This window comes from Enoplosus armatus, chromosome 17, assembly GCF_043641665.1.
Source record: "Enoplosus armatus isolate fEnoArm2 chromosome 17, fEnoArm2.hap1, whole genome shotgun sequence".
NCBI classification, from domain to species: Eukaryota; Metazoa; Chordata; class Actinopteri; order Centrarchiformes; family Enoplosidae; genus Enoplosus; species Enoplosus armatus.
In genome coordinates this window covers 21,948,922-21,971,951 of record NC_092196.1, presented here as the reverse complement: position 1 = coordinate 21,971,951, position 23,030 = coordinate 21,948,922, and the positions used below count along the sequence as shown (strand labels likewise).

General features: G+C 40.2%; 1 protein-coding gene across 1 annotated transcript; it reads left to right on the top strand.

The window, feature by feature from the left end:
- The first annotated feature begins 1,867 nt into the window (after nucleotides 1-1,867).
- itga2b (integrin, alpha 2b) lies at nucleotides 1,868-21,725 on the top strand. Its single transcript, XM_070922875.1, has 31 exons — nucleotides 1,868-2,062; nucleotides 3,215-3,345; nucleotides 3,445-3,545; nucleotides 5,923-6,088; nucleotides 6,592-6,641; nucleotides 7,012-7,057; nucleotides 7,599-7,718; nucleotides 8,033-8,077; nucleotides 8,224-8,267; nucleotides 10,404-10,469; nucleotides 10,557-10,609; nucleotides 10,732-10,804; nucleotides 11,357-11,492; nucleotides 11,887-12,072; nucleotides 12,157-12,202; nucleotides 13,022-13,123; nucleotides 14,290-14,345; nucleotides 14,436-14,587; nucleotides 14,679-14,792; nucleotides 16,048-16,115; nucleotides 16,521-16,656; nucleotides 16,736-16,828; nucleotides 17,469-17,548; nucleotides 17,666-17,746; nucleotides 17,824-17,929; nucleotides 18,158-18,313; nucleotides 18,409-18,495; nucleotides 18,707-18,826; nucleotides 19,257-19,358; nucleotides 19,499-19,621; nucleotides 21,088-21,725. The coding sequence occupies exons 1-31, from the start codon at nucleotides 1,890-1,892 to the stop codon at nucleotides 21,172-21,174; spliced, it is 3,099 nt and encodes a 1,032-aa protein (XP_070778976.1). The 5' UTR covers nucleotides 1,868-1,889; the 3' UTR covers nucleotides 21,175-21,725.
- The last annotated feature ends 1,305 nt before the right edge of the window (nucleotides 21,726-23,030 follow it).

The window sequence follows — 23,030 nt, the reverse complement described above, 5'->3', positions numbered from 1 at the left end:
TGCGTAGAGGCATCCAGCAGGGCTGTGCACTGTCTTAATGAGAACATTGTTTTATCCGTTTATGCAGATGATGTCATTGTTTTCATTAAAGACCAGAGTGGTGTTGATGTTTTAGCTAACATTACAAACAATTTTACGGTTGTATCAGCAGCGAGGGTGAACTGTAAAAAAAGTGAAGCCCTTTCTGTTGGTGAGTGGCATGGCGGTCTCCCAGTTCTTCCCCAGAACCTAATCTGGAAAAACGATGGACTAAAGTACCTCGGCGTCTTTTTGGGAAATGAAACTATGGTCCAGAAGAACTGGGAGAATGTCAAAGAAAAAATAGATGGAAAATTAGTTAAATGGAAATGGCTGCTCCCTCAGGTGTCTTACAGAGGTGGAGTACTTGTGCTTAATAACCTGGTAGCCTCTCTACTCTGGCATGTGTGGAACCCCCCTCAGGCTTTTTAGCCCAGATCCAAGCAAAAATGGTAAACTTCTTCTGGGATCATTTACACTGGGTACCACAAGGTGTGCTGTTTTTATCCAGAGAGGAGGGGGGGACAGGGCCTCATCCATCTGGCCAGCAGAACGGCCACCATTAGGTTACAGTTTATCCAAAAGTTCCTAATAGGTCTGTCAGATTTAGTGTGGAGAGAAGTGTCTAGTTGTATCCTCAGGCATGCAAATAACCTGGGGCTGGATGCTGCTCTGTTTTTAACTTATTCCAAATTTTTAAAGTTAAGTAGGTTACCTCCGTTTATCAGGGTGTTTTTAAATCCTGAGAGCTTTTTAACTGTAAAAATCTAACTCTCTGCACTGGTTGTTGAAGGAGCCGCTGATTCACGGGGCGAGGCTGGACGTCACGCCCGGGCTGATGGTGGCATTATGCCAAACAAAGATTCTGTGCGTGAAGCAGCTGGTGGATGCAGTGGGTCTGGCACTGACCGATGCCTGGGCTGTGGGCTCTTTGCTGGGTGTCCAGCCTGTCCGGGTGGCTCAGAGGATCGTGGAGCTCTGAAGGCAGAGGCTCTCTGAGAAAGAGATGAGCCTCATCATGGAGTACAGCCAAAGAACCACTGAATCCGATGACAGAGACCTGTTCCCTGAAACCTACTTGAGCCCTGTGTTTGGAGAGTCGAGCGGGCCACTGCTGACAGCATGTAACCGTGCAAAACTGAGCCTGCATGGGGCGGACAAAAGAACTACGTAAAAAGCATTAACAGGAAGGGGCTCAGTGGCAGACCAGATATGTTCAATATAATATAAATAAACATAGAATTCCAAAATAATTATGTTTTAAGATATTTAGATAAATGTTTCTGGTTTCGGCGACAGTAAACTACACCGATGTCATCTGCAGATAAAATATTAGATGTCAGATTACAGGGATTGGATACATCATTGACATAAATTATTTTTGATAAATTATTTTTGTCTATGTAAATATTGTAAATAGTCAGATACACATATTCTGTTGATCATTCACTATTTTGTTTCCATAATTTTTTGTTCCTGTTTGTCGTGTTACTGTCTTCAGTTTCCCACATCAGGGACGTAACACAGCAGAGTCCAGCAGTTTTAAAGAAACAACAAAAGCTTTCCAGCTGTCAGTATGAAATTAACAGTGAGGAGAGGTGTCCCTGAACTCACAAACACAAGAACAAAAGTACAAAATAAAACTCCAGAGAAACAGATGAACAGGCTTTTATTTTTAGCTTCTATCAACAGGAAACAGCAGTACAATGTGGTTAAACTGACATAGCCGACTGTCAATCATGTGTCACAGCACACACACACACACACACACACACACACACACACACAGGGGTTGATATAACTGAGGAAGACTCATAACTGCTTCAGTCTCTACACAGTCCAATAGTGAGACAGGTGGACCGACAGGTGTGATGTGTGTCAGACAGACAGGTGTGATGTGTGTGTTCCGGTGTGTGTGTGAGCTGCTGTGTGTGTGTGTGTGTGTGAGTGTGTGTCTGAACCTGTTGGATGAAGCTGTGATGTTCAGTGGAAAGACAGGAAGTTTGTTTGGATTCTCTGTCGACTTTCACACCTTCAACAACAAGTAAGAACCCTTTAATTAACCCTTGGATAAACTCTTAACTCACACCTTCAACAACAAGAACCCTTTACTAAACTCTTAACTGACACCTTCAACAACAAGTAAGAACCCTTTAATTAACCCTTGGATGAATTCTTAACTCACACCTTCAACAACAAGTAAGAACCCTTTAATTAACCCTTTGATACATCCTTAACTCACACCTTCAACAAGTAAGAACCGGGTAAATAACCCATTGATAAACTCTTAACTAACACCTTCAACAACAAGTAAGAACCCTTTAATAAACTCTTAACTGACACCTTCAACAAGTAAGAATCCTTTAATTAACCCTTTAATAAACCCTTAATTCACACCTTCAACAACAGGTAAGAACCCCTTAATTAACCCTTTGATACATCCTTAACTCACACCTTCAACAACAACAACCCTTTAATAAACTCTTAACTGACACCTTCAACAAGTAAGAATCCTTTAATAAACCCTTAATTCACACCTTCAACAACAGGTAAGAACCCCTTAATTAACCCTTTGATACATCCTTAACTCACACCTTCAACAAGTAAGAACCCGTTAATTAACCCTTTAATAAACTCTTAATTAACACCTTCAACAACAAGTAAAAACTTTTTTAATAAACCCTTAACTCACACCTTCAACAAGTAAGAACCCTTTAATAAACTCTAAACTAACACCATCAACAGTAAGTAAGTTATCTAACTTAATAAAACCTTAGGTACCTTCTTATCCTGCTAAGCTCTAAAAAAAAAACACCATATCTGAATTCTTTAGCTGCTTCTCTTTAACATACTGCTCATTAATGTGGTCCTTGAAGTTCTGGTTTCTTTAATGAGGAAGTTCCAGGGTTATAGTTCTGGGGTCCTTGAAGAAACGGTAAATGGCTATATTTTGACTAAAACGCTTTAGGCACACACTTACCGATGGCAGTGAGCTACCACACAGGGTGCAGCCCACCCATCGGGAGCAGTAGTTCGAGTAGGTGGGGATCATACCGACAACCTCTATCTGCTGACCCACAGCTGCCCAGAACCAAATTCCAGGGATACTTGAACAAGTTCTGAGGTCCTTGAGGAGATTAAAGGGGTCAACCGGCATTAGAGACACTTTGATGTGAATGTTCTGTGTCTTCTGCAGGTCCTTTGTTGTCATTGGAGCTCCCAAAGCCAACACTAGCCAATCAGGAGTGACGGAGGGAGGGGGCGTGTTCCTCTGCCCCTGGTCACCTGGAGGTGGAACCTGTGACATCATCAACTTTGACCTGGAAGGTGATCTCTCTAGTTCTTCAGTCTAGGTCTCAGTACCTGTCTCTGATGATGACGGACTGATGTGAACTTCCTGTCTGACGAGTGTTGTACCTGTCACAGGTGATGAGGACTACAACAGCTCTGATCTGTTCTTTCACACCTTTAAGAGTCATCAATGGTTTGGAGCTTCAGTTCGATCAGTCAGCAACACACACTTACTGGTGAGAACGCACACTCACACACACATACCTCACTGGTTGGTGAGCAGCCAATCAGGTGACTGAATTAAAACAGGGAATATAAAGTCAGAAGACTGTGTCAGAGTTATGAGTTGTTTCCTCTAACGCATGGGTCTCAATCTCGCGGCCCGCGGGCCAATTGCGGCCCGCAGGACAATATTTTGTGGCCCCCACCTTGATATAAAAGTTTAATGTTAGTGCGGCCCGCGATTTTTGTTCGTCCAATGTGCGCAGAGAATGTGCGCACCTCACGGTAGATTGTGTTGTTATTTTTGCTACACAGCTTTCTGTAAAATTCAAAGATGCATTATTAAACCTTAATAAAGCATCATTCTTTTAATTTGAGCATCATCTCCCCGTTAATGATCACTTAGTTTAATTATTGTGAAGCACTTTGTAAAGTCCATTTCAACACGAGCTCTGTCAATACATCACTTATCGTTCTTCTGATGTTTAATAATGATGACTGACACTTTACAGTGGTGACGGTTTGCAGAAACATGTGATGAATTTTGGGTAAAGTCGCCCCAAATATCCACAGCAGCTGTGCGTACTGATCAGCTGTTGGAGAACCTGTGCGTAATTCTCACTGAGGTCTAATGAGTAGAGCAGACGTACAAACGGACGTTAAAAGACCTTTACATCCATGTTTGGCGCACTGTGTGACAGCAAATGAGGCTCGTGCATGTGATTCCACAGTGTGTGACATTAATAAAACAGAACCAGGCGTACCTGCTGCTGTGCCACACCACATATTTGATTCAGACAACGCCGCTATGCTCCTGCTGCATCCATGGAGTTATTATAGAAAATAAAAGCCAGTAAATAACGCTTCCATGGGATAATGGTGTCCCACTGTCCCGGCTTCATGCTTTCACTTGTTTCTATGACGACGTTTACAACAACAACAGCACGGCGGATAATGAACAGCCCGGTAGAATTCGCCTTTTTTTGCGCTCACTAACCCGGTACTTTCTACCATCTACAAATGTCATGATGTTCATATCATCATGAAAGACATGAATATCGAGCGCAAAAAGAAAGGCGACTGCTACCGGGCTGTTCTGTTCGGCTCAGCTATGTGAGAGGAAGCGCTGCCAGGTTTCTGGCAGCAAGGAGTAGGCAAGAGACGCCATGTTAAGAAGGAACGTTCATGTTCAGAAGAACACATTGAAGTTAAATAACTGTTAGTAATGTAGTTTGAGAAGTTTGGATTTTTTTTAGCAAAGCTTTTTTTGTGGAATACCTGATGCGGCCAGCCTCACCCAGACTCTGCCTCCAGCGGCCCCCAGGTAATTTGAGTTTGAGACCCCTGCTCTAACGTAAAGGAACTCATTAAAAATGTTTCCTCTTATGTTGATCAAAAATCGTAATCAGGGCAGTTTACGTTGGAAAAGGAGGTTCACTGGGGTGAATGTTCAGAGAGGAAACAGTTCCGAGATCTTTGAAGCAACAGAAACCATTCAAATGTTAGAAGTTGCTCTTTAAGGACATTTATGCTTCTTTTCAACTTTTTTTCTACAGTTTATATTTTTTAATATATTGTGTTTTTTCAACAATTTATTACTATAGAAGTTAAAACCATTGGCAATATTAAAGTTTAGCTTCTAGCTTTTTTAGCATTGTATTTCAGCTCTTAGGTAAAGCAGTTCAGCTTCCAATTCTGGCAATTCATTTCACATTTCTGCACTTTCAGCCATGCTTTGCAATTTATTCCTCTTCTGCTTGTTTTCCGGTTGTCTAATACTTATGCATACTTTCAGCTACAGAAACAATTTATGTTTATGTGTCTATTCAACTTTTCACCATTTCCAACTCCCAATTCTACTAGTTTTACATTTGAGCATCTAGGTTTTCGTACACTGTAGTGCAATACATTTGAGCTTTCAGATTTTTCAGGCAAATTCAATTCAGATTTCTGCATTTTCAGCAATGCTTTGTGATTTATTAGGAAATGCATTTTCTAGTATGATTAAAAAGCCAACCCAAAATCACAACCGCATTAAAAATATATTGAACGTTAACATTCAATCAAAGAATTAAAAGTCTCCTACTGTTCCTCTGCAGATCTACACAGTTTATTTTAACGTCTTTTCACCCATTGTTTTATTATCTAACTTGGAGCACATTTTTTGTCTGGTTCAGTCTCTTTGCTCTCAGCAGCAAGCTGCTGTGTTCAGTGAAAAAGCTTTAAAAAACAACTGTAAACACAGTTTCTGTTAACACATCGAATAGAAGAATAGAAGGAGAATGACAGCGACAGCCCTAAATAAAAGGATCCCACAATGCAACATTAAAACCAGTCTAAAATCAGCGGTCTCTAATTAGAGTTAACAACCTTAATGTGTTTACCTGTCAGGCCTGTGCTCCGCTCTTTCATTGGAATGTTCAGAGGCGAGGGGCGGAGTCAGGGAAAACACCTGTGGGGAACTGCCTCCTATTGGACCAGAAGACAGGAAGCTCCACCTCCTTCTCCCCCTGCAAAAGAATGATGATGGAGGATGACTACAAACGCATAAAGAACAGTAAGAGTCACAGCTGAAGTTCAGTCAGTCGGTCGGGCTTTTCAAAGGCTGACATTAATGTGTCTATTAATAAACTTTAGTCTTTAACTTCCTTCATGTCGTCTTCACTCTCAGAAATCACAAACACAAGCAGCCAATCACAGCTCTTAGTAGTAGTAGTAGTTACATTTTGAGGAGGAACACGTGACCTACGATCTAACCTCTGATGCTACACATGTAGCCACTGTAGGTACAACTACCTTAAAGACACACCAGAAGTGTGTCCGTAATCACTCCATATTTACTACATAGTGTGTTAATGTATCCATACAATAATATATAGTCCTATATAGTGCACGCAAAAATTACATAATGGAGAAAAGCCCAATATGTATTCTGCTAACAATCCCACAATGCAATTCTCCATATACTGCAGCTGTCAGTGACATAATGATGATCCGCAAGTATCTGGAATCTCAATTTACTGCTCACTGTTGAGTTTCTCCCTCTCTCTTGTTGCCTAGTAAACGACCAGCGCTACTGTGAGGTTGGCTTCAGCGCTGACATCACAAAGGTGAGGTGGTGGGCGGGGTCACTTCTGTTGAAGCTAACTGAGGCTGATGTTTAACCTGGATGGTAGAGATGTTTAGGATGTGTTCACGTCATCAGACTAAAGTAAAATTAAAGATGTTTGTATGATTACAGAGTCAGCCACCTGAGGGTTAAAACACTCTGTATTAACAGTATGTCAATATATTTGGGTTTAATTACATCAATAATTTGTCTGATGTGAGGAAGCCATATTTGTTTGGTTTTCAGACACTCCAAGTCAGATCAGAGTTTCTTAGTTGATATTATGACTTATATTTTGATGTGAACGATATTAACAAGAAGAAACTTCCTGTGTGTGTGTGTGTGTGTGTGTGTGTGTGTGTGTGTTGCAGGATGGACGGCTAGTGCTAGGAGCTCCAGGAAGCTTTTATTTCCAGGGTGAGTGGTGACACCTGCTGGTCGCTAATGGGCATTACATGGGATTAACAACAGACATGCAGCAGTTTCACTTGATGAATTAGTCTGATATTAACGTCGACTCAGAGCTTCAGTCCTCCTCAGTCTGATGTGAAAGAGCTGCAGCAGAGTTACTGTCAGCTTCTGATTTATATCATCAAACTCATCAGAAGAAAAACATAACTTAATACAAGTCTGAAACACATGAAGCTGTAACCCTGGAAACGTGAGAGCACCAAGCTAGCACCAAGCTAACACCATCTCACCATCGGCCCTGTATAGGCAGACTTTCTTCAGCTGGCCTTGGTCGGCCCTCTGTTGGCATGCCACTGAATGAAAACATGAAGATTTATTGTGAGTTTCCAGCAAGCTTGTTTACTTCCACGTACAACTCCAGTTAGTCTGTTGGGAAGTGGCCCTGGCCTTGCCCACACATAGACGGTGATCAGTGGATATTATTTCCCGTTGTGGCTAAATGGGTTTTTTGTTTTTTTGTTGATGAGGTTTTCCATGTTGATTTCAGGTCAGGTCATCACAGTGGATGTGAATGACATTATAAACAGTGGGCAGAGCAACAGTCCTATCCATTATGTAGCTGGCATCAGCCAATCAGATGAGAGGGGAGGTTATGACCTTTACCGTGGTGAGTAGAGCTGAGGAGGAGTTTTATTTTGAAAGGTCCAGCTGTGTTGAACCAAACCACAGCTGATTTTTTGACACTTGTCAGTTCAAACAATGAACTCGCCCTAATCCATTCTGCTAACTGGCTACCATGAGCAGATTACAGTGTTATCCTAAAGGAATAAACTGAAGTTGTTGGTTTATCTTTGAAGAACATTTTAAACACACCACTAATGAATGATGTCGGTGATAACTTAGACAAAAAGAGAATAGGGTTCTATTCTCTAAAATCTGACAGAAAATGACTGAAGTTCTGTGTGTGTGTCTGTTTGTCAGGTTACTCAGTTGCCAGTGGTCTGCTGACTGGAGACTCTACACCAGGTTATTATAATATAATATATATAATATTTATTTGTGTAATGAGACACTGATGACATATAGAATCAAATCAATGACATCACAGCAATCACATCAAGAATATCAATCAATTAACCATTCAATGATCAATTATTAATGACTGTTTTCAGATTATCTGGTCGGTGTTCCAAATGACAGAAACACAGCAGGAACAGTAAGACTCAACTGGGTTTTCTTCTTTTCATTTTATAAGCCTACCACAAAGCTGTAGGTGTGGTGTTGATATTTGAGCTTTGAAGAACCAGCTTAGTTTTAATTGAAGCAAAGATGTGACATTGGTTTGAAAAGTGGGGGAGACACAATAAAGAGTGGGTCTGGGGGTAAATATACATGAGAAAAAGCCAGCTTACTCTCTGCATGTTTAACCCAGAACCCTACTGAACATCTCATGCTGTGGTATTCAATCAGGGATATCAGCTATAAGTACTGGACTGTGAGGAGCAGAACTATAGATCTATGGCACATCATTTATGGCACTATCAACAGATAATGTTCCATCAGCAACTTCAGTCTCAACATATATAAAAATATGAAATATATATATTTTTTAAAGTCACACACTGTCAAGAGTTTGATTGTAAATGAACGTGTCAGCATTTCAATGACACACAGATCAATTCATCAATTGTTGGCGATGCTTAATTATTTTATTTTTCTGTCACAAAACTCTCCTAGTAGTGTTACACTCACAAACTGTCTGCGACTCACAGCGTGAGACTGGGTCCGCTTGATTACTATCCCGCCGTACGCTGGTGTCCCCAGCTGGGCGGAGTTTGCCATCAAATTAATGTAAAATAAGCACTGACCCGGCGGTAGTAGACTAATAAAGTGGACTCAACGTTAGAATATCAGACACTGGAGAGCTACCACAGCGATTTGCTGGATTAAAGGAAGGGGGGGGGTGTCATTGAATGATTTTTTAGAGATAGATGTGACTTCTCCGGCCGTGTGAAGTATGTTATTTGTCCTCGTCTGATTAGTTGCAGGTGGTTAAAGAGAAATTAGAGGAGGAAATTGTGTGCTTCTATCCCTTCAAGAGGCTTTTATTGTTGCAATGTGTTTAATTTAATTTGTGTTTTTCCAACTCTGTAATGATGTTGTGTTGAACTGCTGTGTAAACTGCAGACTCGAGACTCAAGTTATAATGATTAGGAAGATGAATTTTGGGAGGTTTGTTCCATCTTTCTCTCCTATTGAAAGGGTTGGAATGGTGTGTAGTTCAGACTAAGACGGTTATTTAAGTTTTTGGGAAAACAATCTGTCCAATACCCCCTCCTTTTTGTTCTTTTCGTCAAACACTTGTGACCGCTATGAGATAAAACAGTAACATTACAAGATTACAGACTACCTCCATGGAGCCTAGAATTAGCCTGTATGCTGACAACATATGTTTATACTTAACAAAACTCACTGCGTCTGATATGTAGCGTCTCTGGCTACTCAATCACCTGATCAAAATACAAAATTCTCTCTGCCTTCATCATGGCTCTGAGATCAGGGTCTCTAGTTCAGATTGGGATTCTTGCAGTTGTTTCTGGCTTTGGACAGCAACCAGGCTATCAATATAACATAATGACACTTTTACTTTACCTCTTCAGTGAACATGCTTCTTTCTTATCTCTTATTTCCAAAGTGGTGCTGATTGTTTCTTCACGGACATTTGGAAACAAATGCAGAGTGTCCTGTGTTGTTGGTAGCTGCTCGGCTCTGAGGAGAACAGGAACGATCCGGTTGTCTTTGCGACAGCAACAATAATACCATTTGGAAAGTTAGGGGTTGAAAAGTTGTCTAATTCCATTTAAATTCAGAAATCCAGTCAAATTAAATTAAATTAAATTAAATTAAAATTTAAATACTTAAACCTAACTTAAAATATACTTAAACTGAAATTTCATAACTAAGCCAACATGGACAACAACATGGACGAAATACATGACTAAAAGTCCTTGAAGTGCTCAGATAAAATGGAAAAAAATAAAAAACTCCATCTGCTGAGGAAGACCATAAGATATGATCAAAAGCAGGACGTGTCTCATTTAAGTTAAAAACATTATAAGTTATGACTACTAGTTATTACAGATGCTGTTGGTGAATTATAAAATATATTTTCTTAATCCAGGATGTGATATAAAAGGTAAAGGGACAATTAGCCTGGTCAAAAGTCTTCATTGCATCCAAAGTTAAGATGACAGAGTTATTTGATGGCACCCTTGAGATATTCTCCTGGACTATTTTACTCTACTGAACCCCCTTCTACTGGACTCTATTATCTGTCTGTGTGTGTTAACAGGTGAAGATCTATGATGGCAGGAGCAGTGGATTACTGAGAGTTTACCACAGCTTCCAGGGAGCTCAGGTGAGAGCGTGATGTCATCAGAAACTACCTGATGTGAAAACAACATGGTTACAGTTTGTGCGTGAACTGTGTGTCTGTCTCCTGTAGGTGGCATCATACTTTGGACACAGTGTGGCTGTTGCAGACATCAACAGAGATGGGTGAGAGTAGGTAGACAGATAGTTGGTTAGCACTGATCTCACCATGTTAAGAACTAAATCTAACAATTACAAAACTATTCATTGGTTTTGGTACAAAGTGAAGTCTGTGTTTGTGTCTGTAGTTTAGATGACGTGTTGATCGGAGCTCCTCTCTTCATGGACAGAGTGAAGGAGCAGCTGCAGGAGAGAGGACAGGTCTGAAAAGATCAGTCCACTAAAGTTCTTACACTTCTCCTCTTTCTTGTTCCAGGCACTTTCAACCAAAATATCAGTCAGTGTCAGTTTCCTTCATTATGCGTCCTTTTCCATGATGATACCAGCATAAATGAGAAACACAGTTTGTGTAGTCACACCTGACAAGTCGTAGTTTTACTCAGATAACAATGTGTGCTTCTTTCTAACGGTTGAGAGTTGTCTGAACCAATCTGAACCACTCCTAAGCTTTCTCTGCTTGTCTGAACAAGTGTCAACTAGTCAAACTAGTATCAACTAGTTTGAAAGACTCTCAACTAGTCTGAACGAGTCTTTACCTGTCTTAATGAGTATGAACAAGTCTAAACCAGTCTTTATAAACATTTCTTATGGAGGCATCATTTTCACTTATTTTGTATGATAATATACAAAGAAATGCATTTATTTGGTTATTTAATGATGTGTTACTGAAACATTTCATATTTAACCCCCCAGTAAATTATCTGGTAGTTCTGTTACAGTTTAACGTCACGGGTAGTTTTGTTTTTTTTCCAGGTGGTTTTGTACCTGCAGAGAAAACACACCTCCTTCTCCTCCCAACCTGACCAATCACTGATCGGCTTCTCTCTGTACGGGCGGTTTGGCTTGGCCCTTGCTGTGCTGGGTGACCTGGACATGGACGGTTACCAGGGTAACCAGTTAAACAGTCTGAATGTCAGAAAATGTTCAGTTGACGTTTACTGATAAGAAATCCAAAATGGCTGACAAGCTGCTGACTTTAGCTTATCATCTTAGCTACTAACAGTTAGCAGGACCAACATGAAAAGCCATCGAGATAGCTGATTTTATGCTAACTTCAAGCACCTAGTGTCTCTCACAGTTGGTGGTTTAAATACTGGCATAGATGTGTGTTGTTATTGTGTAAATGTCCTTGAGCAAGACATTGAATCCAAAATGTGTGTGCCTTAACAGCTCCACCACCGTCAGTAATGAGGCATTAGCAAATGTAGCTAATGACAATAGCTAACTTATTGGGTAACCAAAGAAAAAAACAAAACTCACCAACTGTGACTGTCTCTCTCCAGATGTTGCCGTTGGGGCTCCCTGGTCAGGTGACCGTGGGCAGGGCCAGGTATTTATCTACCTGGGCAACAGTAACGGTCTGTCAGCCACGCCCTCCCAGGTGATTGACAGCCCTTTGCTTAGCAGCACGGCAACATTCGGTTTTACTCTAAGGGGCGGGGCTGACATCGACAAGAATGGATACCCAGGTACATTCAGTAGTTATGCATTGATGCAGATCAATAATAAGAGATCAATAATCAGTGTCATCTCCTGTCTGTGTGTTTTTGTAGACCTGCTGGTTGGAGCGTGGGCTGCAGACAGAGCTTTTGTCTACAGGTGATCGTTTAGTTCAGTGGTTTTGACTGGTCACTCATTAACACAAAGGATTGTTTGTGACTCCTCGTCACTGATCGCAAATATCTATCTGTTGTGACTAGTTCAACCAATGACTGATTTTTGGTTCATTTGAGTAGTTTTTAGAGCCATGAAGAAATCGCAAAGTTCTTGCCCATCATAAAGCAGTGATGGGATCTAACAATCAATGGTTTGCATCTCAAACACAAACAGGTGGCAGTCAAACAGGTGGCAGTCGCACAAATGGCAATAACAAAAGCAGTTCCTTCTTTCAACCATAAATGAAGCATGTCCTATTTATTGCTTGTAAATAACAATTACATTTTAAGTCTTGCAGTGCAACACAAAGCACACATTTGCATGTATTAATCTGTTTTTGCCAAATGATCATCAATATAATTCTGCTGTAACTCTGTTAGCACAAACCTAGTGAAGGAGAAATGACCTTACCTCGAATACAGTCCTAAAACAACCAATCTGTTCTATTCTAATTTACAAAATACTAAAAATTAACTATCATTTTAATCTAACAACATTAATAAAATAAATTAAATTCATGAGGGAGTTTTCACAAGGTTACACAGTGTTAAGGCTTTTACTACAATGTCTGACACCTTTTCACAACTATAAGTTTAATATCTCACTTAATATCATTATTGAAGTTTCCCTTAACTTTCCTCTTCATCTCCAAAGCGGAAACTGACAATCAGAAGTTAACTTCAGCGTCGTCATTGCTCTCAGCTGTAACATCACTTAATAATAATTGTGACAAAAAATACATTTTTGTGTTTGTATGTTCAGATCCAGAGCAGTGATCCGGTCCCAAGTTTCTCTCTATCTGCTGCCAGACTTCCTGAATCCAGATGTCAAACTGTGCCATCGAGAAAACACACGTGTGTCCTGGTAACTAACTAACTAGCTACTTAACTGACTGAATAACTAACCACAAACTTATTAATGAACCAGATTTTAATGAAAAGAAAGATTGAACCAACATTAACAAACGACTTGACTTACCAAACTAGCATTTTAAAGAGTTTGATCTACAAAGGTCTTGCGTGTTGCTTCAAGAGATTCTCACTGTTCTGAGTTCTTCTGAGCTCGGTGGCTCTTTGGAAGTTTTGGGGTGGTCAAGAACGATTAGAGAGTACTTACATTTACTTATACTACTGTTGCCAGACATTAACGTTTTAAAATCTGACAGTTAAAATCTCACCTCCATTTCTGGCTGAAGAGCAGACGACCCGTGTTGGCGGTGTCCCTCCAACCATTTTCTCATCTACACTTGTGTAGCCTTCTGCTTTTGTTTTTTCTCACTGCAAAGCATCACTTCAGCAAGTTGTTGCGCCTCGTCAGTCTCCATTTTGTTTACATCTGCTTCCCCATGAGATACGTGAGATCACGTGAGGAGGTGCATTGCTCCCTCTGGCACGATAATCTTAATAATATCCTGTAGTGTGTGATGCGACCTTATCTTCAGATCTTGTAGTGTGTTCATGTTTGACATCAGAGAGAACATCTGTGAAGTTTCTCTTTATGTGTGTGATGCAACCTAATTTCAAAATCGTTTAGGATTTTAAAACTCCTGTAATCTGAGCCTGGCATAAGGTACTCAAAGAGATTCCAGATGTCCATTGTGGGGTTCCAGGGTCATTGATAGATCATTTGGGGTACTTCAATAACATTCAATTTTATTTATATAGCGATTTATATAGCAAAAGTCATCTCATGACACTTTACAAATAGAGAGTCTTGGGGTCTGGGGTATGGCGGTGTTTATAGATATAAAAATTTTTACACCCATGAAATCAAGACAGCTTCATGACCCCCCATGGAGCTTTGGTGACCCCTGACGGGGGTTGGGACCCCCAAGTTGGGAACCACTGCATTAGAGGACTCCTGGAGTCATTGAAAAGGTTCAAGTTAAAGTCTTCTGGATGAGCAGTGACACTGAGTTTACTGTCGTCTGCATAGTGTCGCATGTCAATACAGTGACAGCTTTTAAAGCCTGAAATGAAAAAAGTTTTCATGAAATGAAATTTTAAGTACAAACCTTTCTGTCTCCACAGTTTTGTTGTCCAGATGTGTGTCTATGTGTCCGGCCACAGAATTCCACAGGAGACAGGTAAACAGCACCTCACACATTTGTAGTCATTTACATTCAATCTGACTTATACTCAGCTTGTTCTTTTTGCCTGCTGATTGGCTGAGGCAGCATTGGGGGTGGAGCTACAGCTGGATAGGATGAAGCAGCCAATTGCAAGACGGACTCTACTGCTGTTGACCAATCAGCCGCAGGAGACGATGGAGCTGATGGTTCAGAGGGAGACGGGCATGGCCTGCATCAATCAGACCGCCTACCTGAGGGTGAGTGACAAAAAAACACATGACGAAAAATTAACAAACAGAGTCGCACTTGAGTGAGTGTGTGTGTGTGTGTGTGTGTGTGTGTGCTCAGTCTGAAGAGGATGTTCAGGATAAGTTGAGTCCGATCTTCATCACTGTCAATATCAGCCTCCTCAACCCTACCCAGCATGCTTTGCTGCACGGACAGATACACGCTGCTGCACAGGTGAGTCTGAAACACACACACACACAAACACACATTTGTACTTCTAAACTTGTGAGGACCTTCAGTGTGTTTACCTGCACTTCAGTTTTCTTCAGTATCAAAGTAATCAATGTGCACACTGCAAAGAGTAGCTGCAAACAGCTGATTCAGCTACTTTTAATTTAATTTGACTAAAGTTGGGCTCAGACTACAGGAGTCTTAAAATCCTAACCTACATCACGCACATAAAGAGAAACTTCACAGATGTTCTTCTCTCTGATCTCAAACATGAACACAGTAGAAGATCTGAAAATAAGATTGCATCACACACTACAGGATATTATTAAAATTATCGTGCCAGAGGGAGCAATGCACCTCATCACATGATCTCACTGTGAAGCAGATGTGAACAAAATGGAGACTGAAGTGGTGCAACAAATTGCTACAGTGATGCTTTGTAGCGAGAAAAAACAAAAGCAGAAGGCTGAACGAGTCTGGATAAGAAAATGGTTGAAGAGACGCCGTCAACACAGGTTGTCTATTCTTCAGCCAGAACTGGAAGTGAGATTTTAGTTTTAATATCTGTGAACAGTGGTATGCTAGCTAACATGCTATGCTAGCTAACATTAGCCTACCGTTTGCCTTACTGTTTCTTGGCAACACCGTCAGCTGCTCCGGGACAAATTTTAACTCCTAAATATCAAATATGTTTGAAATGTGGAGCGGCCCCAAGAGTTCGGGAGGTTTAATACTGGATCTGTAAAGCCCTCTCATTACCAGATAATATGGGCCGAACATCAGTACCAATCAAGATCCCAGACCAGATTTCTCTGTCAGTTTTCGGGATTAGTGAATCGGGGGTAAATCGGCCCAAAGCTCCTGTAGTCTGAGCCCAGCTTAAATGTAAACAAATATAGGCTAAAAAAGGGGAAGATCAAGCGAAAGTCGAAATAATTATACATAAATTAAGTGAAAAATGTTGTTAATGTTAATCTGATAGATGCTAACATGCTAACACCAACATATTTGGGAAGCATTATAACGACAGATACAAGTAAAGTCATCAGGAGAGCAAGATCCCACAAAGGTTATCAGATGGTCTGTTGTAATGTCAGGTCCATACTGGAGGTCCAGAAAGATGAGTTCAAGTACAGAGGTACACGTTGAAGGTTTCTAGTGTTCTAGGTTACAGAGCAGGTAAACATGTTCTCCAATTACCTACGTATATATATATATATATATGTGTGTGTGTGTGTGTGTGTGTGTATGTGTGTAGACCAGGATCATTCTGGACTGTGGAGACGACAACATCTGTGTTCCTGACCTGAAGCTGAGCGCTGAGCCGTGAGTCTTCAACAAACACACTGCATCATCCATTAACTTTATCGTCAAGTAACCTTATTAACAAAAACTTAGATCATTATTAACAACAAACAAAAAATATTAGCAGCAACAAACAAACATCAACATGGAATTTTTGATTAGAAACATCCACAGTCATCGTTGTCAACAGAATATAGTTGAGTAGAAAGAATCAAGTAGAATAGAAGAAAATAGATAACAAAAGAACACAGTAGAATTCCATAAATGACACTCGAGTAGAGTTGAGTCGTTCAATTAGAGTGGAAGAATAACGTAAGGTAGGTTAGAATAGAGAACAGTAGAACAGACAGAGTCGAACTTCAGCTTCTACTGTTTCCACTGGAATCTACTGCAGTGTGTGTCTGTGTGTCTGTGTGTGTGTGTTAGTGTGTCAGACAGTGTGTTGGTAGGTGAGGATCAGTCGGTGTTGTTGTCAGTGTCGGCAGAGAACGAGGGGGAGGGGGCGTACGAGACTGAGCTGGTGGTCCGAATCCCTGAACACACACACTTCCAGAGCAGTCAGGTAACACACACAGTAACACACACACACACACACACACACAGGTTCATAATATGTATTCAGTTTTCTTTGTGGTCTGCAGGGTGTTAACAGACTGGTATGTGTACAGAGGAAGGAGAATCAGACTCTCATTGTGACCTGTGACCTCGGCAACCCCATGAGACAAGGACACACAGTAACACACACACACACACACAATAACACACACACACATACACATACACACATCTTCATAGAGAGTCTTCTTAGTGACTCTCTGTCCTGGTTTATCTGTTCTGGTTCACTCTCAGCTCCTGGTCTATCTGTCCTGGTTCACTCTCTGTCCTGGTTCACTCTCAGCTCCTGGTCTATCTGTCCTGGTTCACTCTCTGTCCTGGTTCACTCTCAGCTCCTGGTTTATCTGACTTTCCTCATGACTTTTCTACAGTGAACATTGAGAGGAGATTGTTGGTTCATGGGGCAGAGTGAGACCTCCCTGATATATTAGACCAAACAACATGAACATGTGACATCATGCTTTTATTCTTTTGCAGTCGATGATTTAGATGTTTGATGCTTGTTTCTTCCATAAGTTTGAAAAGTTGAGTTAGTGTAAATGTTGCGTCTGCTCGGACAGTTGTTTTTTGATGTAATCGCTGGACTACACATAAGGAAATTATGTTCCTGTTGCATAGTTTGTTTCTCGGCTGTTTGCAGCACCTGAACAGGAAGTGGTCTACAGTCCTCTCGTTTCTGTGCTTCTCTTCCTGTAGTGTATCTGGAGCTTCCATTCATTATGTTAGTGATTGTCTGTCTGTCTGTCTGTCTGTCTGTAGCTGCAGACAGGTCTTCTGTTCAGTGTCGGTCGCCTGGAGGAGGTGGAGAGTCACATCACCTTCAACCTCACAATTAGGAGGTACACTCTGTCTCTCTGCCTGTCTGTCTCTTGTTAGTTTAAATCACATGTGATTTTATTGTTAAAAGAGATGTTGTTTGACCTGTCTGTCTGTCTGTCTGTCTGTCTGTCTGTCAGTAAGAACTCAGTGAATCCCAACAGTAACGAGGTCACAGTGAAGGTTCAGGTGAAAGCCGAGGCAACACTGGAGATCCGAGGGTAATAAAACAATCTGACCTGAGATCAGAGTCAATCTACAGACGGAACATGATGATGTTGTCTCACTCTGTTTCTAGAGGCTCCTCCCCTCCAGAAGTTGTCCTGCCTCTCCCTGACTGGCAGCCTGCAATGCATCCTGGGAGTTTAGAGGAAGTGGGTCCACTGGTGGAGCATGTTTACGAGGTGAGGCAGGTTCTGTAAGTAGTAATGATATTAGGGATTAGGGATACCTCCTGGTACCAGGCCTGCTCATAGGTGGGTCTGTATCTGGCCAGCCTGGTCAGGCTGAACCCAAAGAAGTAACATGGAGTAATATTATATGATAATATTTATGATATTAGTGATTTTGATTATATTGATGATATTAGTGATATTAGTGATATTAGTGATATTGATGATATTGTTGTGTAGTTGAGGAACCGGGGTCCCAGTGCGGTCAACGTCCGGCTGATGGTGGACTTCCCCTCCACCTGGCGACATCACTTCCTGCTCTATGTCTTTTCCAACGCCTCCGAAGAATCACTAAGCTGCCAAACCCTGAATGCATCGCAGATAGACCCGTTCAAGGTACAAAACCTGTATCTCTCTCTCTCTCTCTCTCTCTCTCGCTCGCTCTCTCTCTGACCTGTCTCTCTCTCTCCCACTTGTCTGTCTCTCTGCAGCTGGCTGGTAACTCCTCCAGTGTTTCTGTAGTTTCTCAGTTGATCCAGCAGGAGGAGACAAACTCACACAGTCAAACAGTTCATGTGGTAAATATACAGACCTGCATTATTACTATTATATTATATATTAAATATTAAATATGACCAACATAAAGTCATGTTAACAATAATTATATATATAATATGTTATGATAATTTATAATTAATATATTATGTTTAAAGATATATATGATGTATTACATTTATTATTATAAGTGAATAATAATCATCTTAATATTTGATTTATGTGTGAGTGTAGAACTGCAGCAGCAGTGAGACGGGGTGTGTCAGGTTTGTGTGTGATGTCACGGCGTTGGGGCGGGGCTTCAGCGCTGTTGTACGAATCTCAGCCCGACTGTGGACACACACACTCACACAGGTAGGTGCACATATGCACACACTCACACACATTCATACAGGTACATGCTCACACTCACACACACATACACACTCACACAGGTACACGCACACACTCACACACACATACACACTCACACAGGTGCACGCACACACTCACACGCACATACACACTCACACATGTACACGCACACACACATACACACTCACACAGGTACATGCACACACGCACACACTCACACACACATACACACTCACACAGGTACACGCACACACTCACACACACACACACACACACACACACACACTCACACAGGTACACGCACACACTCACACTCACGCACACATACACACTCACACACTCACACACACATACACACTGACACAGGTACACGCACAAACACACACACACACAGGATGAGGTGATGATGTCATACTGCTTCTTTCTTCAGACTCCTTACCTGAACTATGAACTCGTGTCCGCCGCCTCCTATGATGTCATCAACGCATCTTCGAAGGTGCAACCGCTGCTGCTGCCAAGTGGACACACACAGGTACGTACACACACACACACACACACACACACACACACACACACACACACACACACTGGTACATACACACACGCTCTGTGGTGAGTTCAGGTGTTGAAGACTGTGTGTGTGTGTGTGTGTGTGTGTGTGTGTGTGTGTAGACTCAACTCAGTGTATTGTGGCGTCCTCCTGATGGAGAGAATGACATTCCTTTTGGCTACATCGTCCTGTCAATCATTTCTGGACTCCTCCTCCTGGGCATTCTCTGTTTCATTTTCTGGAAGGTAACAATCAGTCAATCAACACATGTATTGATCAGTTAATTATTCTTATCAGAAACTTTTATGTAGTTTATAAACCCTTAATAAATGCTCAATAATACACAATAATGTAGTTTTAAGGAGACATAAATGCATTTATTTAGTGTTTATTAATGTATTTATTAACAACTAAAATTCTATGAAACATTATATTATATATGTTTTAATATTTTTCATAAAATGTTTAATAACACAGTATAAAATAGCTGTAATTATGTGCTTTATAATGATGTATGATTACACACATGAACACATGTGCAGTTACACATACAGTAATATAAACCATTTATTACATGTTCATATGTTAATTTATATAATAAACAGGAGTTTACCGCGACGTAATTACCAGTCAATAATAATCAATAATAATAATCAAATAATTGGTACCATTTCCTCAGAGTGTCAACCTGTGGTTCTGCACCCCATATGCAGATGGGGTCAAAGCAGATTTTTGACATTGATTTAATACAAATATATACTTTCATTATATGGAGCTTTTCTGCTGCTGTGCACCAGAAACAAAAAGCTCTATCTCTGTGGGGACCCGTGCAGAACAATCTGACCTGTCACTGGCAGAAACAAGCACTTTTCTTACTTTTGAACCATCAGACAGGTTTATGTTCTGACCTCCAGTTTCAATTATTGACAATTTGTTTCTGACTAATCAGGTTTTTTCTGTCTCTCTACAATACCCAATGAGCCTTTGGATACTGTTGTCATGAAGAAGAAGCCAGTCAGAGCAGTCGTTTCAGTTATAAACAAAACATGTTGTCATGGTTACTGAATTCATCCACAATTCAACCAGAATTTTCAAGTTAATTAATTTCAGCTGCAGGTTGTAAATCAGTTTTCTCTGTGGCATCAGCTTTAGCTTCAGCTTAATGTGAAGCTCTGGGATTGGCTGTTTGTTAGTGAAATGCACCCTGGGAGTCATAATTGACTTCTCTCCTTCAGTTTTTATGTCCACGGGCTTCTTGTAGCTTTTTATCTAATTAAGTTGTTCATCTTTGGTTCTGAAGATTCAACAGTTTCATGATGATCCAAACTGTCACCAACAATCTGCGAGAAACATGAATGAAACTTTTGTCTGAAGTAACTCCTCACACTTCACAACTCTCTCTCCGTATATATACTGTGTATATTTGTATATATTTATTTGTATATATATAACATATACATATATATATGTTTTCTGAACTCAAACCTGCAGCCTTGATCACAGTTGATCTGACTGTGAAGAATATCTTTAAGAAAATCAGAATTTGAATCAGTGTGATCCTGCTGCTGGAAAGGAAATATTAAAATGGCCAATTTGTGAAGGGAGTCTGGTCACTGACTTTCTGCCTGGACAACAAAGGCGTGAATATGGTCATGTGACTGTTGTCAACGTTAATGAATGTCTGTGTGTGTGTGTGTGTGTGTGTGTGTAGCTGGGTTTCTTTAAGCGTACCTTCCCCCCCTCTGATGATGATGATGAAGAGCAGAGGCTGGCTGAGGAGAGTCACGTGACTGAATAACACACACACACACAGTGACACACTTACACACATGACAATGAGTCTTGATGTTCGTCACATGTTGTATTTCATTGTTCTGATCAGAACTGATTACAAATATTGACGAGCAATGAAATCAATAAGGGAGCGGTTATGAGGAGAACTTTTATTTGACTATAACTTTATTGTTTGATTTGGATCAGATCACATTCATCCATTTCCCAAATCTCTAAACACAAACGCGTAACTCATTTTCAGACGTCAAACACACACACACACACAAACTCAGCTGTAAAAACCTGTTACTGCATGAATAATAATAATAATAACAACACGAACGCTTTATAAAGACACAACACGTATACATTTTCTAAATGTTAAATTCCTCAATGTAATGCAGTAAACGTACTGTACCAATATGCAACTGATAAAGAACGCAGAATACAGTAAAATCCATGTATATGTTCATTCAAATGTTGAACATGTTTTAGATTCAACTTTATATTTAGATTGTTTATGTTCCATCTCTCCTGTTGTAATAAATGTAACATGGAAACATATTTGATGATTTTCAGCTGAATAAATGAAACATTTGTGTTTGTCATTTAGTGACTCTTTGTTCACCTCTTCTTCTGTGCTTTTTAGGATGTGAGGATTAGTTTTGTTGCAATTATTGGCCCTATTGATCATTAATAAACAGTATATAAACATAATAACTAACACTAGAATGTATAAGTGTTTATTGGTGTTCAGTATTTGTTATAACTTCTCCTATAAAGACATATTTCATATTATTACAGCTGTTTTACTATATTATCATTCACTGTCTGTTTATACAGCAGACTTATGCACAGGAGGAGTTATAGTTGTTAACAAATAAACAAATAAACACTTAATTCTGTTCACAGCTGCATTATAATTTGTTATTAACTGTTTATTACTGCAGACAGAAACATCTGAAAAGAAAATGTTTTAGTTCAACAAACATCGTATTATTTACTTACATTTTAGTTCTTTCTTTGTTTTTGTCTCATTTTCTCAAAATGTGTACATTCTGTTAAATAAAAAAATAGATCTTAAATCAGTGGTAAAGAGAACTAATCTAAATTTAGCCTGATTTACTCAACTGTAATTTGCTCTCAGTTTATTTATTTGTTTTATTTATGTGTGGAAATAAAAATGTGTCAAAACAAAGAAGGAACAGACAAGTGTTTTCAGAATGACAAATGGAGCTCACACTGATCCTATTAACACACACACATACCATCATCCCTGTGTTTCCATGGAAACCACATTCTCTATCCTATTACTTCAAAGTTTATCTGAAAGTGTGTGTGTTCAGCTTGACAGCAAGTGTTACCTGACAGACAAGACAGAGGACTGAAAATACAGGTTACACTGAGACGATAGAATCTGTGGCTCGTCTTTACTGTTGTACTTCATCACTGTGATTCTCTGTGTGGATCAATAAAGTCGTAAGATATCAGAACAGTTTAACTATAAACTTAGACTATAAACTAGGCTCCAGACCAGGACTCTGATCTGGATTCATCCTTCAGTCTGAACAGTAACAACTAACTAGACTCCCGTGTGATTCACTAAATCAGGTTGCACCATTAAAACTTAGCAAACGTCTCAGCTAGTAAAGACTGTTGCTGGGAAACACCTGTAGCGCTGTCCAGTCAGGAGCAAACAACTATGTAAACAGGAAGTGACTGTTGCATCACGAGCTGTAATATAACCTTCAAAGAGAACATTTTCTGGCCAAATATTGAAATTAAAGTGTCCTCAAGTAGAAATCTGTGTTCAGATTCATCAATAAATAAAGAAACAGAAGAAGAACGAGGGAAGGAGAGAAGGAAGAAGAAGGGAGAAAG

What these genes read in the sequence shown, in the direction of transcription:
- itga2b (XM_070922875.1), top strand. Translation starts at nt 1,890, where the DNA reads ATGTGTGTCAGACAGACAGGTGTGATGTGTGTGTTCCGGTGTGTGTGT. An exon ending in AGGAAGCTTTTATTTCCAGG is followed by an intron (nt 7,058 to 7,598) that starts GTGAGTGGTGAC and finishes TGTTGATTTCAG; the next exon opens with GTCAGGTCATCACAGTGGAT. An exon ending in CGCAGATAGACCCGTTCAAG is followed by an intron (nt 18,314 to 18,408) that starts GTACAAAACCTG and finishes GTCTCTCTGCAG; the next exon opens with CTGGCTGGTAACTCCTCCAG.